At 44.7% G+C, this 16,253-nt stretch overlaps 1 protein-coding gene across 5 annotated transcripts in view; it reads right to left on the bottom strand.

The window, feature by feature from the left end:
- PLEKHG4 (pleckstrin homology and RhoGEF domain containing G4) overlaps positions 1 to 16,253 on the bottom strand; it is an 85,241-nt gene that overhangs the window by 55,384 nt on the left and 13,604 nt on the right. For all 5 annotated transcript variants that reach the window (XM_088171963.1, XM_014880711.2, XM_014880712.2 and 2 more), the window contains exons 2-4: positions 15,856 to 16,053; positions 7,954 to 10,048; positions 2,593 to 2,808 (exon numbers count right to left, since the gene is read on the bottom strand). In XM_088171963.1, coding sequence (XP_088028089.1) covers positions 2,593 to 2,808; positions 7,954 to 10,048; positions 15,856 to 16,053 — 2,509 coding nt within the window. The remainder of the gene's footprint in view (positions 1 to 2,592; positions 2,809 to 7,953; positions 10,049 to 15,855; positions 16,054 to 16,253) is intronic.

Genomic DNA, 16,253 nt, shown 5'->3' with positions numbered 1-16,253 from the left:
CCAATCTGTCACTAGGACATGACTCAAGTAAGGGCCACAGACACAGATGGAAACCATTTTGAAGCAAGGCTTCCTCCCTCCCAGGGACCAAAACTGTGACACAAGCTTTCTCCTGCTAACAAAAATCTTTCATCATCAGTGTGATTCAGGAGGACTTTTATTACTCCTGAAATACTGTAGGCCTGGATGCTGCACGATCAAAGAGATGGAAAGAAATTACAAAAATCTTATTAATATAATTTGTTTCACAAGATAAGGGGACCATCACAAAATAAAATAAAAAAGCAAAGCCCTCAATTACTGGAAAAAAATGGCTCAATAACCAGGCTCAGTAAAAGCTTTCTAATACTGAAGCAACATCTTCTGTCCATCAGGCAGGTTGGGCATCACCAGAATTTGATTAAACCTTGAACTTTCAACTAGTAGCCTGGGAATTGCCTGACCATGTCAAAAAAGTAATCACAGCCACCAGGGCAACAGTGACATAACACAGATCATTCAACAGTGGCATAACTCAGAGCAGAATCCAGAACTGAAACTATCCTGAAAGTTTTGGCTAACTCCATCAGCAACTAGTTTATTAATTAGCTCCTACTCACCGTTCATTACAAAAGTTCTTTTTTCTAATGTAATTACTGTATCATTACCACTGACTAACATAAAGCATTTAACTGAGTGATGAGTACATTCCCTCAGGCGTGAGGATTGCCCACTGAAACCCCAAAAAGGCAGAGAGATCAATCAAATCTGATGGTGCTTTTACAGGAAACACAATTCCTTCCTTAGAGAAAAACCTTCTTGGAAGCAGTATCAAACTCAATCCTTGCTTCTTGCAGGCACTTGAAGGGCATTTGATATCCCTTCATCACATATTCAAAGGCTTTTGTCTCATTTAATAGTGGTACATTATGATAGGAATTTGTGACAAAGGGAGTATTAGGTAACATGGTCAGGCTGCTGCAACAGCATGGACTGAGACCTTTTCTGAAAGACCCTCTCTAATCTTGCAACTTTTTGGGCTGTTACATACAGCATGAAAATGTCCAAACTGATCAGCTGACCAGAAGATTAAAAATCCTCCTCTGGAATTTGTTGTATCAATTCATCTCCTAATGCAAAGCTACATGTATGTATGGATGTACCATCATTCTGCCCTGCCCTTGGTTTTCCATTTCACCTTCTTCCAGAAACTGGAAAAGTTTTAACTCCCTTCTTCCTTCCTGGCACAAAAGTGATTCCACCTCTTTCTCAATCATTCTATGAGATAAACAACCTTCCAGTCTGTTGTTGTAAGACACCCAGTTTGGTTACAAGGAAGGGCTGTCACCTTTCTCTGCATCACGTCTAATATTTACTATTTCCTTTTACAGCCCTAAGTATTTCAGAGGCATCACCAACAAGTATACAGAGGTAAAAAATCAGTCTCTTGATCTGTCTAGTCATCTCCTCCCCTTCACACATCTGAGATCAAAAAGAGTCTTGTAGACCCAGCACCACCCGGGAGATGCCTGTGCTGCCTTTCTGCTCTCCTTCCCAACTCCTCCACGCTGCACAGCCCTCTCCTCTGAGGCTGGGTTCTCTGCCCAATTTTCAACTTGTACATGGCCGCTGAGCTGATCAGCTGCAGCTCCTCCTGTCCCACACTGAACAACCCCCTCGGTGACTCTAAAAGGACAAGCCCACAGGGGCTCTTTACACAGAGCTGCCAACGCTGCTTCTCACTACAGAGGTAGATCTTACTTCCTCTGCTTTACTTCATGTTTGGTTAAACACAAAGACATCTTGTGTGGGCCCTGTACACCAAGCAATCCTGGCTGCTCTGTCCAACAGCCTCAGCTTTGTTCACCTCTCTGCCAGTATTTGTCCCATGCAGAATTTTTATCTGCAGCTATTTGATATTCACTGCTCTATCAGATGCAAACACTGAATAACATTTAACCTACAACCCAATTCCAGCAGAATAATTCTGGGAAGTTCTCCCTTGATACCTAGTTTTGTCATTTGCAATTTAGCAACACTATCGTTCACCCTACACATTACTCATCCACTTCATTGGGATACTCCTTCCAACGCTATGTGTCATGAAATCAAATGTTTTCTAAAAATCTATTATATCTAGGTGGCTACCTTTAACCAACCAAACTTCTAATTACCAAGAATAAAACTGGTTTTCAAGAGTCCTGTCAAAGAGCATCTTCCACATTCCTATCCTTTAATTATCTACCAAGTGAATCAAGTCCCTATTCTTCTGACCAGGTCTGATGTCAGGCCCACCAGCCCATCATTAGCTGCACCCTCACTCTGCTCTTTTTGAACTCCTGGTATGAGCCCAGAGATTTGGCATTTCTGACTCATACACACTTGTTTAACATTTTGAGATTCCTGAGAGCAAATTAATATTAATGGGAGGGAAGTTCTACTTCCTGTCCTGCCCATTCGGAAACTTCAGAGGATTCAAGAAGTGGAACTTCTGAAGAGGTTTGGGGTGAAAAATAGAATTGGCACCAGTCTCCAGCACTGCAAAAGGAGGCTCATCTCCCTTGCCCTCCTACAAACCACATTTCCAAGTCACATTCTGGCTCAGCCACTCACCAGGCAGGTAGGCAACTCCACTCCTGAGCACTTCTGGGTTCACATCCTTGACTATGGTAGGTGCAAACTGACCACCCCAGGCAGTTCCAGAAGTTGGGGATGTCGGTGGAGTAACAGGTGGTGAAGTTTCCTCCAGGGCACTGCTTTTACTCACTGCTTTCAACACACCTGTGCCAGTTGCCTCTTTTCTCATCTCTGTTTCTTCTGACATCACCCCTGTAAGGCAAACAACAAACAGAAGCTCGAGCAGAGTTCCACCCAAAAGGTCCCAGGTAAGTACCAGACTGGGGAGGGACATGCTCCCAGCCCCAGCACTCTGCAGCTCCTCCAGCCCTTTAGCCAGTAGCATGCATGTTCCAAACTTGGTTATAAAATTAATAAGAATTACTGTAATTCTAAAAAAAGAGAAATGTATTGTAAAGTTTGCAAAGTATAAAAGCTCAATTCAGATCGGGATTACTGTAGTCAAGGTCCTTCTTAAAGGTAACATATCAAGCAGTACATTGCTCACAGCCTGGAACTCTGGCACAGTGCAAGTCCCTGGCTGAGCTCCAGCATGCTGGAGTGATAAACCAGCTTCTGACAGGGAGGGCTACTCCATCAGGACAGAATTACTCCCTCAACACTACTTTCAGATTAGTTCCTGAAAATATGAAGTCAACTGGAGGCTGAAAAATCAGCTGGAAGCTAGCCAAAGAGACCTTGTTCTCCTCGTCCAGCCTTTTTTAATTAACATTTCATGTGAAAGTCAAAAACCCATTTAAAAACACTGAGGAACAGGATGATTACACCAACCAGCTCCTGCTCAAGAACTGCAAAAAATGCTTCCTTTGTCTGACACCTCAGCTCTAAAGTACAAGTTATCAGAATCAGTTAATTCTAAAATTTTCTTGGCTGCTACATGGAAACTAAGGCTAGTTCTAACAAGTTTCAATTTTCATGTAAAATTATCTAGAAAGAAGAAAAAAAGTATCTACCCACTGTGCAAGAAGTATTATGCCCCATTTCCCAACATCACAAGAATTAGAAGCCAGCAGTGCATCTTCAATAAAAGATCTTTAGCATCCTAAGTAGACAACTAGGCTATCCCTGTTGGCAGAAAGCTATACTAAATGAAAGGCTACACTTCACTACAAATCCTGATACTTCAGTATCTACCAACAAAAATATCAACCTTTCTTTAGGAAAATAAGAGTGGAATATTTATTTGCTTGCTATGAAGTCAGGCATTTTAATTGCTATTTAAAATTTACTTCAACCATCCTACCTTCCTGCTGCATCAACAATGTTGACACTTGACTCAGTTTATTTACTAACAGATTCCAATACTTCATTAAAGAGCAGGACCAGGAACAAAGCAGTCCTTGAAGTGGCTTTCAATACAAGTTTTAGCAGTGAAGGAGATTTACAGGTTGAGGCTTAGCCCCAACTGCTTTCAAAATTGCTAAAATGGGTGAGAGAAGTGCCCTGAGCAGCATGGCTCACTGCAGTAAATCATCCAACAGTGGGGGAAACTAGGAGGAACTCCTGGGCTCTGCACCATCGAGGGCCTGGTGGAATAGCTGCTCATTCTTCTTTGGTAATGCCCCTGATTGAGGAACATCCCTGAGATCCAGCTTGGCATCTGCTGCATTTGGCCACATAAGCTGCTGTGATGACTTCAGGGCTCTGCCCAATTCTGGGCTGTACCAGAGCCCCACTCTGCTCCTAGAGCTACCTCAGCCTCCACTTCCCAGTGGTAAAAGAGGTCATCCACTTCAGACAACACTGTTACATCTTCCTGAAGCTGCATTTTAGAGGGGCACCGATCTCCTGCAGAAAGGGGATCTTGAACATCACAGAGTCATTGAAGTTGTGCCCAAAGGTTTCATGTGAAAAGCTGGTAGACTTTCTAGGAGAACATGGAATCACCTTATCAATGAGCTGTAAGGCCTGCCTATAAAAACTACGCAGTTTGTAGTAAAGGGGTCTGCATTAAATGACAAAAGCCTGCAAAGAGGACCAAAATATGAGATTTAAAGACGACAAGAAACAGAACATAGCTGTGTTCCACATAGGTTACAAACCAGGGCAAGGGAAATACATAAATGTATATGACAGTCCTGCCTTGGATATCTCTGAGGAATGAGGCAGCAGCTCCCAAAAGGCAGGAGAGAAGCATTTTGTTCAGCCCACCACACACAGTCACGGTGCTGGGGCTTTTCAGCCCTGAGAAAACTTCACTAAAGCTGTGCAGCCTCCAGACTAAGTACATCTTGCCCAAACAAAACTCTTCCCCGAGCTTCTGAAGCCCAGCTCAGATCTGCAGATGCCAGCTCTCCCAAACAGGCCCAAGCACACTGTTTGTTATTTGCAATTTGGGGCGGAGGCACTAAAGCGGAAATTGTAGAATGCGGAGGATTACATCTAAACGCAAATTGAGAACAGGGACATCTGAATTTGCCGTGTTTGCAGGTTCCACCTTTCCCCGAGGTTAAGGAAGTGGTAGAGGAGGATTTGCTTGTGTGCATTTCAAAGAGACATTAGCATTTTCCCTGCAAACTGCCCCAGCACCAGTATCATATATGCTAACATCAGGTAGTAACTGGGACCAGGAACGGAACGCCCTAACAGGTGCTGCTCAATATGCCCCAGTGTGGCTTTTCAGCCTATTTCTTGAATATCAAGATATTTTCCACCCACAAAATAGAGGAATTCTTTCCAGAGCTGCGAAGTTTCAAAATCCGCTTTCATTTAGATGTTAATCATTAGGAAAAAACAGCAGTCACATCATCTGTGAATGGAACCAGTGTAAACTTTAAGCCATCAACTCAAAACAGCTCACATTTGACTTCAGACTTTTTAGACTCTATTTGTGCACAAAATAAGCTCACTGAGAATGGAAGTAAAGGGAGAAAGTTAAGGGACAAGGAAAAACCTGCAGACACAGCAAACTCAGATGCCCCAGTTCTGAACATATATTTTGACATAATCTACAATATCTGCTGTAACAAGCAAGCTCCTTCACCTCACACAGAGCAAATTGTGTCTCTGCCCACTGCTGCTGAGGTGTGAACTTCAGATCTGAATTGACCCAGTAAAGCTTAAGCTTTGTTGTTATTTATAGTTTAGGCAAGATACCCAGAGTTTCCAATCATAGTAGCAAAATGACCTCAACAACACACAGAGAATTTAACCTACAGAACTGCCTTGCTGGAAAAGTAGAGCCCATTTGTAGGACATTTGCTTTGCTGTGTAATTTTATCTCTGAATTATCTTATAAATACATCTCTGAGGGTTTAATGGGGCTAGATAAGGGGATGGCTTGTTTGGATCTCAAAGCAATCAAATGTAATTGAATGGATTCAGCTTTTTATAGTGTCAACTATAGTGTTTAAGAAATACTGCCAGCATTAACAGATACTTGAGCTGCCCTTTACCATAAAGAGTTTATTTGGTTAGTTTGGGTGGTTTTCCTGGCAGTTTAGATTGCTTCTTTTGCTTTATAAGCACTGAGATAATAAGGTTTGCTTTTTTCTAAAACTGCAATGCCCAAGTTTAACATCAGCATACCTGAGCCACAAATGTCATTTATTTCAGCCAAATCCCTAGAATCATTTGTACTGTCTTTCATTAAAAACAATCTCTGTCTGTACCCCAGAGGGGTCCATCACTGCTGAAATCTCCAGCAGTGGCCAAGATTTAGTCTTTGGACCAGTGAGAACATCACGTTTATCTCACAACGAGCTAGACCTGGCTAATCACAGAAGTGATGGGAACACTGAACAAGCAGCCACTGGACTCACGAGCAAAGTGTCCACCCAGCACTAAACACAGACTAGGTGTTCCAAGGCCTGGTCCTAAGCAAGCAAGAAGTCAAGCCAAGTTCAGCTTGGCCAGGGGAGTGGATGGTTATTGGACAGTTATTTCCTGGCATATATCCCCCAAGACACACAGATAAGCAGAAGGTGATTTTTTTTTTCTGCTCATGGTGATAGATGCTCAGAGAGACGTGCACTGCAGAAACAGAAACCTTTGAGCTGATCCCTCCATTTCACACAAGAGAAATGCTTGTCACTTCAGAAGTATCAGAAATGCCTGGCAACCCTGGGGCTGCCTAACTATGGAATTAAATTAGTTTGATGCAAATATTAATGAAATTTTATTTTAATCAACGGACACTAATTTAGCTTCATTAGGAGGTTACTAAGATATGAGGTAAAATGTGACTTTTGGACAGTTGAGAAGCAGGTGTGTGTGGCAGTCAAATGGAATCATGCTCAGCTCTTGGCCATATAATTTGGGACCAGGGCAAGCACTACAGTGACAGCACGTCCCAAGACAGCCAGGTCTGGATGTGTTGCCCCAGAGGGTCAAACATGCTCTAACAACATGGCTCTGTATGCCAACCCTTTCAAGAGGCCTCACTCCAATATTTCAAGCTGGGTAATTTTCCTAGCCAGGGGTCTCAGGGAATGAGAGCTGTTGAACTGGAATGGCATGTTCCACCCGCCCCCGCCGCACACCCGCTCCTCGGGGAGATCTGCATATCGAGCTGCAGCTTTCCACACTCAGCAGAGCAGGGCAAAGCCCACACCGGGCCCATGCGGTTACACACTGCCTGCCTACAGTCTGGTGCAAAAGGCACCTGGATTGCCCTCTCAATTCCTCCTGAAGTAGCACAGCTCCAGCTCAGGAACACAAGCATCGAGAAATCTTGGTAATACCTGCTGGAACATTCCACCTGAGTTGAAGTTAGATGCTTAATTTCTGTGCTCTTCCACTCAAGTTAAACAGTTCCTACTTGAAACATAATCGAGCTGAAGAAAGCATGCCGGAGGGGAAGGCAGGGAAGAGGGGGGAATCCCTCAGCTCTGCAGTTTGCTGCCTAAATCAGTTATCAGCACGTACATTTGTTGATCTTCAGGTCACGTTACACAGCTAGTATTTTACTGTGGCATCCACTGCTGCTTCCTCTTGCCACAGCCATCTTCTTAAAGCCACTTTTCAACTATGAAAGACTTGTACACTCTCCTCATACATTCTGCACATCATGAATGTAGCAGGAGGAGGTCACCAGCAATCAGATTAACTGAAATTAAAAGCTTCTTCCAATGGAACTTTGTTCTGTACTAATGTAAATTTGCAAAGAATGATTAAACAAAATACCACAATAAACCCACCTGTGAAGAGAAAGCTAATTTCACACCACAAAAAATGACAATTTAATCATTTCCCAGTATTTTGTGCTATTACCCCAAAGCCTCCCAGATGTATTTATCAAATCTTTCCTGATAAGGAGTATTTAAGCAGTACTCCTTCAGGACTTTGCTTTCAATCCATGTTACCAAACATAACCACACAAACATCCAATGGCTGTACCTTTAGCAGCTGATGCCCCAGAAGTTGCCTCTGGCTGGGAGTGCAGAGTGGTAGGCTCTGTATGTTCCTCAGCAGGTCCTGAGGACAGTGGTCCACCCTCCAATTCCTCTTCAATGGATTCCAGTGTTTTTGAGGCTGTGGTCTTCAACCTTTCCCTGTAAGAAGAACTTTCCTGGTTCTCCACCTGTCCCTCCAGGTTCAGCACAGAGTTCTCTTCACTTTCACAGCCATGGTTTTCCACCAGCCTTTGTGGTTCCTCAAACTTTCCTTCAGACCTCTGGGTTTTGAACAAATTTGCATCTTCTTGTGCATCAGGAGCCAACAAGTCACTGTTATTTAATTGTTCTGCCATCTGATTCCCCTCTGCTGATAGGGCAGTTTGGAGTAGTACGGCTTCTTCAGCCTTTTTATGCTCTTGCTCTTCACCATCTGACAAGGTTCCATCTGCTGGAGCTTTTACAGAACAGTGACTGTGACTAGTCTGATTTTCATTTACTGTCAACATTTCTTTAGACTCTTCCACTTCCTCTTGGCTGCTCCTTCTTCCCTCCTCAAATTCATCTACATCTCCTTGGTTCTCTTCTGGAGGATTTAATGGAGAACTAGTATTTGCTTCATTATTGCTGCAGCAAGCACTTACATCTGCCATGTTCCCTGAAGGAGAGCCTCTCTCCCCACGCACATCCAAATTCTCAGTCAATGTAGTGACCTGCACTGGCTCAACACTTACACTGCCACCCTGGCAAGGGACATCAGAACCTTCCTTTAGTGTGCAACATGGTCCCAAAGGCCCTAGGACAGATACAGAAGCATCCATCAGTGTCACCTCCTTGTGACCCTCAGTCAGTGGTTCTGTGTGTACTCCCAGCATCATTTCCTCTTTAGCAGCAGTAGCATCTAGAATCACTTCTGGGCCCTGCTTTGATGTTTCAACACCAGCATTTCCACTAGGTCCATCACTTTCTCCCTCCATGTTTCTAGGGGCACCAGGCACTTGTGCTTTGCAGCAGACAGCATCTCCAGCACACACATCACTGTAGCTGCACAGTGCGTACTGCCAATCCAGTGAGTGCTCACTGTGAGTCTCCTGCTCTGCAGATAAATCTTCTACACAGCAAGCAGGAGGCTCGGCCACAGGAATGTTATCACCCATACTTCCAGGATCAACTGGCAGCAGCTGACCTTCTGGAGACAGTTCTCCATGTGCCATCACTTTGTTGCCTTCCGATGGAGTAGCATTTTTGAGAACTTCTGTAGAAGTGCTCAGAGTGTCCATTTGACAGTGCTCCTTCTGCATAAGTGCTGACTGAATTAAGTTCTTGGAGTAGGTGCTGCCTTGTATGACAATAAACCTGTGCTTGCCTTTAGACTCATTCACTCGTGCCCTGGGCTGAGTAAGATAACTTAATGCCAGCGACTGGGTTAAAGATCCTGTTTGTGGCCCAAACCTGGGCAGTGAAACTTCTGCCAGCTCAACGTACTCCCCTTCAAGGTCACTCGTCAAGTCCTCTTGAGTCACAGGACTTGTACAGACACCATTGACCAGAGCTTCCTTTAACTGTGGAGCTGTGCTGCTAATGACAGGGTTGTCTTGATTTGGGCTTAGTTCCTGTAGGTACTGAGACCTCAGGTCTGGTGAACTGCACTCAGTACGGTCCGTGGGGAGGCACAAAATGGAACGTTTCTCTGTTATTTCTGGAGAGATGATATTGTTTTCAATTATTTTTGGTTTATTTATAAATTCAGGATTAACCACTTTATCCCAGGGGACACGAAATATTTTGTCATCAGTGGTTAGTAAACAATTTTCCAGTGCTATGCCCATCCGCTCTCCATTGAATGTACTCAACCATTCCAGAGTAAAAATAGAGGTATATGAAACTTCTGGAATCACCACTTCTTCTACATTATGCTTATCTTTTCCCAAACATTTCACTACAATTCGTGGAGGCTTCTTCAGAGAGGGGACCACCTGCAGGTAGAAGTCACCAGGCTTCAAGATTTGCCAGTCAATGGAAGCCAGCTGGATTATAATCTTCTCTTGAATACACAGGGGCCAGCCCGCATGGCGAAACAGCAATCCGCAGTACGGGGCCTGTGGAGACAAGACAGAGTGTTATCAGCACCAGCAAAACATCTCAGCTCAAGCTTTTCAGTAAGAGAGAGATCAAGAAAACAGATGTATTTAGGGTCTTTGGTTATTGGTGTAGCTAAGTTTTTCACACTAAGGTCTTCTCTTTAAAAAGCAGGAATAAGAAAAGCTACAACACAAATCACCTATGCAGGACAGGTGGGCACAAGTTACACTGGGAGACATTGCAAAGACAAAACAGGAGACAGGAAGCAGCAAATGAGGAAAGTGCAGCAGAGTCACAGAGAAAGAAGGCAGCAAGTGCCTTCAGCAAGTTTCAAGGAACCACACTTAACACCCCAGCAATTTCCTCACACCCAAAACACAGCACTCAGGCCATGCCTCAGACAAAGTCCACTCAAGTAAAAAAACTGAAGTTTCATGGCTGAACTGACTTGACTCAATTATTTACAGCTTTATCACAACTTCAAAAAATAATTTCAGTGCTTTGAACTTGATTTTGTTTGGGTAAGATTTAAATTAAGTCATTATATAAGCCATCAATTCCACAGTTAATTTCATCTTTTTTCTGTATGGCAAGGCTTTAAATTCCATTAATTCAAGTATTTTGCCATATAGCAGAGACATCATAGAGCCGAAAAGAACTTCCTGTATCCTCACACACCTTGAAACAACAGGTACTGCATAAAGCAATTTCCTTCTTATGTTCATCAAGCCTTACCTTCAGCCCCACCAGATTTCTAACTCTCCTTGCACCTGAAGCAAAGTTGCTCACAGGTTTGGAAACCCAAATCATCCTTCAGATTCAGTAATTCCTCCTTCTCAACCCTGTATTTTCTGGATGTGTTCCCATTGTTTAGACTTATTAACCCATGTCACATGACCTTAGCATGTCTACCTTCATCATCTCCTCGGTGTGCCTGAAGTATCTCCTTTGTAATGCCCATTTCTTTTTCTTAAAAACCATTTGGTCATTGTGCAAAGCACTCCAAAACACTGTCAATAATAGCACCAGCATTTCCCAAATGTGCTAGAAGCATCTCTTAAAGCTAAGATCCCACTTGTCTTCCAGTCATGCCCCCACAGTATCTACTGGTTTTTCTCTTTAAACTGATGAACTCCAGCTTACAACAGAAGTTCTGCCTGCCACTTTGAGGAGGCACATGCCTGCCCTCTGAGTCCACCATCACAAAAACTTAAGTACAAAGTTTTAGAGCTCATCTTATGCAATGCACTTATCACCCTCCTCTTCCAGGTTATTGTTTGTGTGTCCCAGGTTGGTCTCACCACAAACATGCCATACATACTCTTACTTTTAATGCCAAGGTCATGAATGAGAAGCACTGTGTGTTTCACAACTCCTGCCTCCAACTGTTTTTTCTGCAGTACAAACACCTTCCCTTTCACCAGCTTGTAGCCATCTTGCAATTCTTGCATAAACGTCAATCCCTCTGAAAAAGTAATTAATCTTCCATATGACTCCATAATAAATCTTTTATGGCCAAGATTTAACAAGGAAATTTATCCCTCTAGAAAGAGCTGGTTTATTAAAAAGGCTGGTGTGACACTACCTGCCATGGAGCAAACAACATGAAAACGTTATTCAGTTTTTCATGGGTCAGTTAATTCAGTCCTTGCTCAGTACATGATGTTGTAGGCTCAGCTTGTTCTCTGTATTTTGTTACTAGCCCTGACTTAACAGATTTAATAAAATCCCTGTTACCAGACATTTGGCATTATATGGTAACTTCTTCCACATTCCAGGACAGAGACCTGCCAGTCCTATTTCTTTGACGTAGTCAAGTTCAGTCACAGCAGTTTTACTTCTGTTCACTTACTGCTACTGCCCTACTAATGTACCTACACACTGTACCACTACAAAACTGAACCTTACTTTAGTTTTAAATTACTAGAAAGGTAGTATCAATGTGATCTTTCTATTCTAACCTCGACTCAGAGCAGACCAACCTTCCCTTCCTTCCTCTTTCTACTAAGTTAGAACCAAAAAGCCCTATAACCTAATACACAGTTGCTTGTACTTCCCTCAAAGGCACAGCTAAGCTGTGCAGTCTGATGTTCTCAGGCTTTCTGATCTGCAAGAATCAGATGCCTCTATCAGTAACTTCCTTTCATCCACAGTACAATTAAACTCAGCAGACCAAGACCATCTCTTGCAGCAGTTTGCACAAGCTGCTCTGGCTCCAGCAGGCCGTAGGCTAAATGTACTTCATGGACTTTTATATCAAGCTCAAGACTCACATAGCACCCCAGTCAACAAAGCTTATGGCTCCAACAAAAGTGCCCAAACAAAGTATTTTATACATGAGTTTTAAACTAGAGCAATTTGCAGTTTTCCAGAAGAGACTGTACCATCAGAGTATCTCCTAGTAGGTATATTAAGGCCAAGGGTCTGTAGCGGGTCTTTCAGGGGACGAAGAGGCAGACAAAGATCTGTTCCCAAACTATTACAGTTTATAGGACTAAAAAGTGAAAGACACAATCAGCAGCAGCATAAACATGAAGCTGAATTCCATCAGCACATAATTGACATAGAGATTCTGTTAAAATTTGGATGCAGAGGAACCCACTGGAAGGCCATTCATACACTAAGAAATTCAAAAATTGAGCCTCACTACTTAGATACTTGTCTGCTTACTAACTCATAAGGGGAAAACTCAGCAATAAAATCACCAAAACCAAAATGCAGAATGCATTGAAGTTCCTGAAAAGCCCTACAAAGCCACAGTCTAAAGTGCATAAGGAACCAGAGTAACATCCAAAGCAGGAATGGAAGTCCCACAATAGCCTAAACATTACAGAGCTTTAGAACTTTAGAAGTGGAGCATCCTCATGCTGCTCCTGCTCCAAAACGCACCTTCAAAGGGAAGATTATGTGAAGAGGCTTATTACAGTCCCTTTAACATCTCATTTTGAGGCTCAAGGATTTGCTTTTTTCGTGTCCAAACACTACCAAGCCAAACCAAGCTCATCAGAGGAGTGCCAGGAACACCCTCTACACCCAGTGGCTGCAGCCAGGAATAAAGCTGCCTCTGAGGAAAGAGCTGGGCACCAATGACAAAAATGGCACAAAGGTGGAATCTTCTAGACCTACAGGGATGGTTAAGCTGGAACAGACCATTTAGCTCAGGATGTTACCTCAAGGCCAGGAGCAAAATCTGTTTTTTAACTTTGTGCTAAGCAGAGGCATCCCTTCCAGGCCCTGAGGAATCACACACAGGCTGATGATTTTAATACACCCAGTTGAAGCCCATGAACTTGTAAAACACTTCATGAAGCCATTTACACTTTTTTCAGAGGCTGACAAAAGATCTAGTGCTCTCAAGACTTTTCTACAGTAGTCATTCAGACATGAGCTAATTCTTTTCCCTCTAGTGTGTTTAGGAAATGCTCACACAGAGCATCTGAACTACAAACTAAGAAGTGTTACTTTTGTTTAGGCTTTCTAAAAGGCAGATGAGACTTTCAAAAAGTAATTAGTAAGAAACAATTTTCTGTGATTTCAGACTGCTAAGATGAAGGGGCATACAGTGGAGGTTTGGGGAAGACACCACAGCAAATTAAATACATTTCATAAATAATAAATTTAAAAGATCAAACAAGCTGACTTTTAAATAAAATATGGAATAGTTTGCCAACTCTAAAGAGGGTACAACGTAGAGCTTCCTTCAATCTCCCTGTAGCACCACTCTGGAAGTAAAAAATAATCATGGCCAGAAAGGATCACAACCAAGAAAAGATATTGTTGACCACTCTCCCAGACATTTCACACTTCACCAAAAGCCCCCAGTACCTAATTCTAAGCCTTGTGCAGCCCTTCTTAAAGGTGGCTGCCCAACCAACCCCACATCTTGTGGCTACTGGGCAGGCCAAGGAGTGCCAGGCAGGCCTCCAAGAACAGCTCGTGTCTGCATCACCTCCCCAAACTGTGCTACACAAGTAGAACAGCCCCACCATGCAGGTCTCCCCCTCCCACAGGACACCTCAGACACCCCCACACCTCCATGTCACCTGAGCCCACGCTCCTGGCCAGCCTGGAGCGGGCCACCAGCATCCTGAGCTCCTCCAGCGCCCATTGGTATTTCCCACATGAGGATCCCAACCGCCCACTGCCCTCACACCTCTCCCTCCTCACGACACCCAGTGCCCATCAGCCTCACCTCTCCCTCCTCAGGATGTCCAACTCCCACTGCCCTCACCTCTGTCCCTCCTCAGGCCGCCCAGCTCCCACTGCCCTCACACCTCTCCCGCCTCAGGGCCCAGCACTCCCGCGCCTCGTGCTCCAACGGCCCTCCAAGCAGCTCAACCGAAGCCGCCCTGCCCGTCAAGGCGGCCCCGCGCTGCTATTGGCTGCCTGCAGCGCCGCTCTCCCTCCCATTGGCTGCCGGGTGGCCGAGCCCCGCCCTGCCGCCACGCCCGTGTCCCACCCGCGGCGCCCCGAGGCAGCGCGGGCCGCGGTGGGTGCGCGGTCCTTGCGCGGCCCCTGTCCCAAACAGGTCCCCCATGGACAGCAGCACTGCGGGCCCACTCACTGCTGCTTCCCCTCCTTCCCCGTCACCGCCTCACCTGCCCGAGGCACCGCTGGCCGCTCGGAAGCTGCCGCGATCTCGAGGAGTGGGGAAATTGCTACCTTGGCTCCTTCAGCGAGGGCGGTGTTTTGGGGAAAGCCGTGAAACGTCTTGAAATAATTACCAGTTTGTACAAACGAAAAGCCTTTTGTTTCTTTAAAGGGGAAAAACCACACGATGCGCCATAGAATTAGAAGCTCCAATTACAGATACTGATGGAATAACATCTATTCCAGCGTTCAGGGTGGGAGAGAGCAGCAAGGTCATGCAACCACCTTGGATCCTCCTCGACTCACAAAGACGGCTGGCACCAAGCTGGAGGCTGGTGACAATACGGGGCGACAAACACTGCACCAAAACACAGTTTCAAAATGCCTGGCTCACATGGGTTCATCCTATGTGATGGCTCTGCTCCCCCAGTATTTCACTTCCTTGAAACAAATGAGTAACTATTTCAGCCTCTATTTCATAGAACATGGAATTTCCATAGAATAAGGAATTTCCTCCTAGAAATTCCTTGCCCTTTACCATAAGGACTTGAATTAAAAACCTGGCCACACACCTCCTTTGCATTCAGAGACAAAAAGGTTAGAACAAACCTGCATTTTAGGTTGTTTAGGCTGGTTGGGTTTTTTTCCATCTTGCAGACTTCGAGCCAAGTTTTGTGATGGAGGTGTTTGACTCATCGTTTCTAACATTTTAGACTCCCAACAGTAAAGCACGTTAATCTTGGACTCGTTCTGGCAGTAAATGTAACGTGACTCCTCGGGGCTACTGAGCCTTGTGACCGTTCCAGCAACCATCAAAGGGGAGCTGGAGTTCTGGGAAAAACACCGACTGGCAGCATTTCGCCCCACACGTCATCCTGCCAGTGGCAGGAGCCCGACAGCTTCATTCATGGGGCCAGGGAACAGCTGGGGTCAGAGGCCAAGCCAGTCAGCCACATCTAGCAAACACTTCCCTAAACCTCTTCCTGTGAATCCCTTAAGCCCTTGGTGTTCCTGATTATGGAAAGGGAGAACACTGCTCCACACCTGATCTCTGATCTCTGAAGGGTTAAACTTCAACAACAATTTCTGAACTGTTTCCTAATTGTCTGCCTGCCCTCCTACCTAGGCTGCCATACATACTCAAGCACTTTTTGCCAGCCGTTTTGCATACGAGAGCAGAAAGAAAACTCTCCAAGAAAGCCTTCACAGGCCTTAAAGAGCATGATGTACTCACACAGGCATCCTGCTGAATGCACTGCAGGATGTGCTTGGCTGGAATCAGGAAGTCTATGAGGTAGTGCAGTCCATCCCCACGGTACGTCTTCTCCACCACATCAAAAACTTGGCACAGAACAGTGGCTGCAGTAGCCTCAAATGGAGGGTAGAGTGCTGATAACGTACTCTGAATGCAGCCGTCCAGTGATTCTGAGTCCTGCCGAGAGAGAAAGCGTTAGTGGTACCAGGGCACGATTTGCCCAACGCCCAGCAGCGCAGCCATCTCCAAATGCAGGAGGAACGAAGATCAAAGGAACCAAGTGCTGTCCTTTCTAGCTTCTTTTGGCATCAGCGATTGCAGGTAAACACAAAAAAGCTCTCCCAAAACAGGAGTGGAGTGCTCGCAGAGTGCTGCGC

This window comes from Sturnus vulgaris, chromosome 12, assembly GCF_052056855.1.
Source record: "Sturnus vulgaris isolate bStuVul1 chromosome 12, bStuVul1.hap1, whole genome shotgun sequence".
In the NCBI taxonomy this organism is placed as follows: Eukaryota; Metazoa; Chordata; class Aves; order Passeriformes; family Sturnidae; genus Sturnus; species Sturnus vulgaris.
The sequence above is the reverse complement of the archived record's forward strand: the minus strand, read 5'-3'. Positions and strand labels throughout refer to the sequence as shown.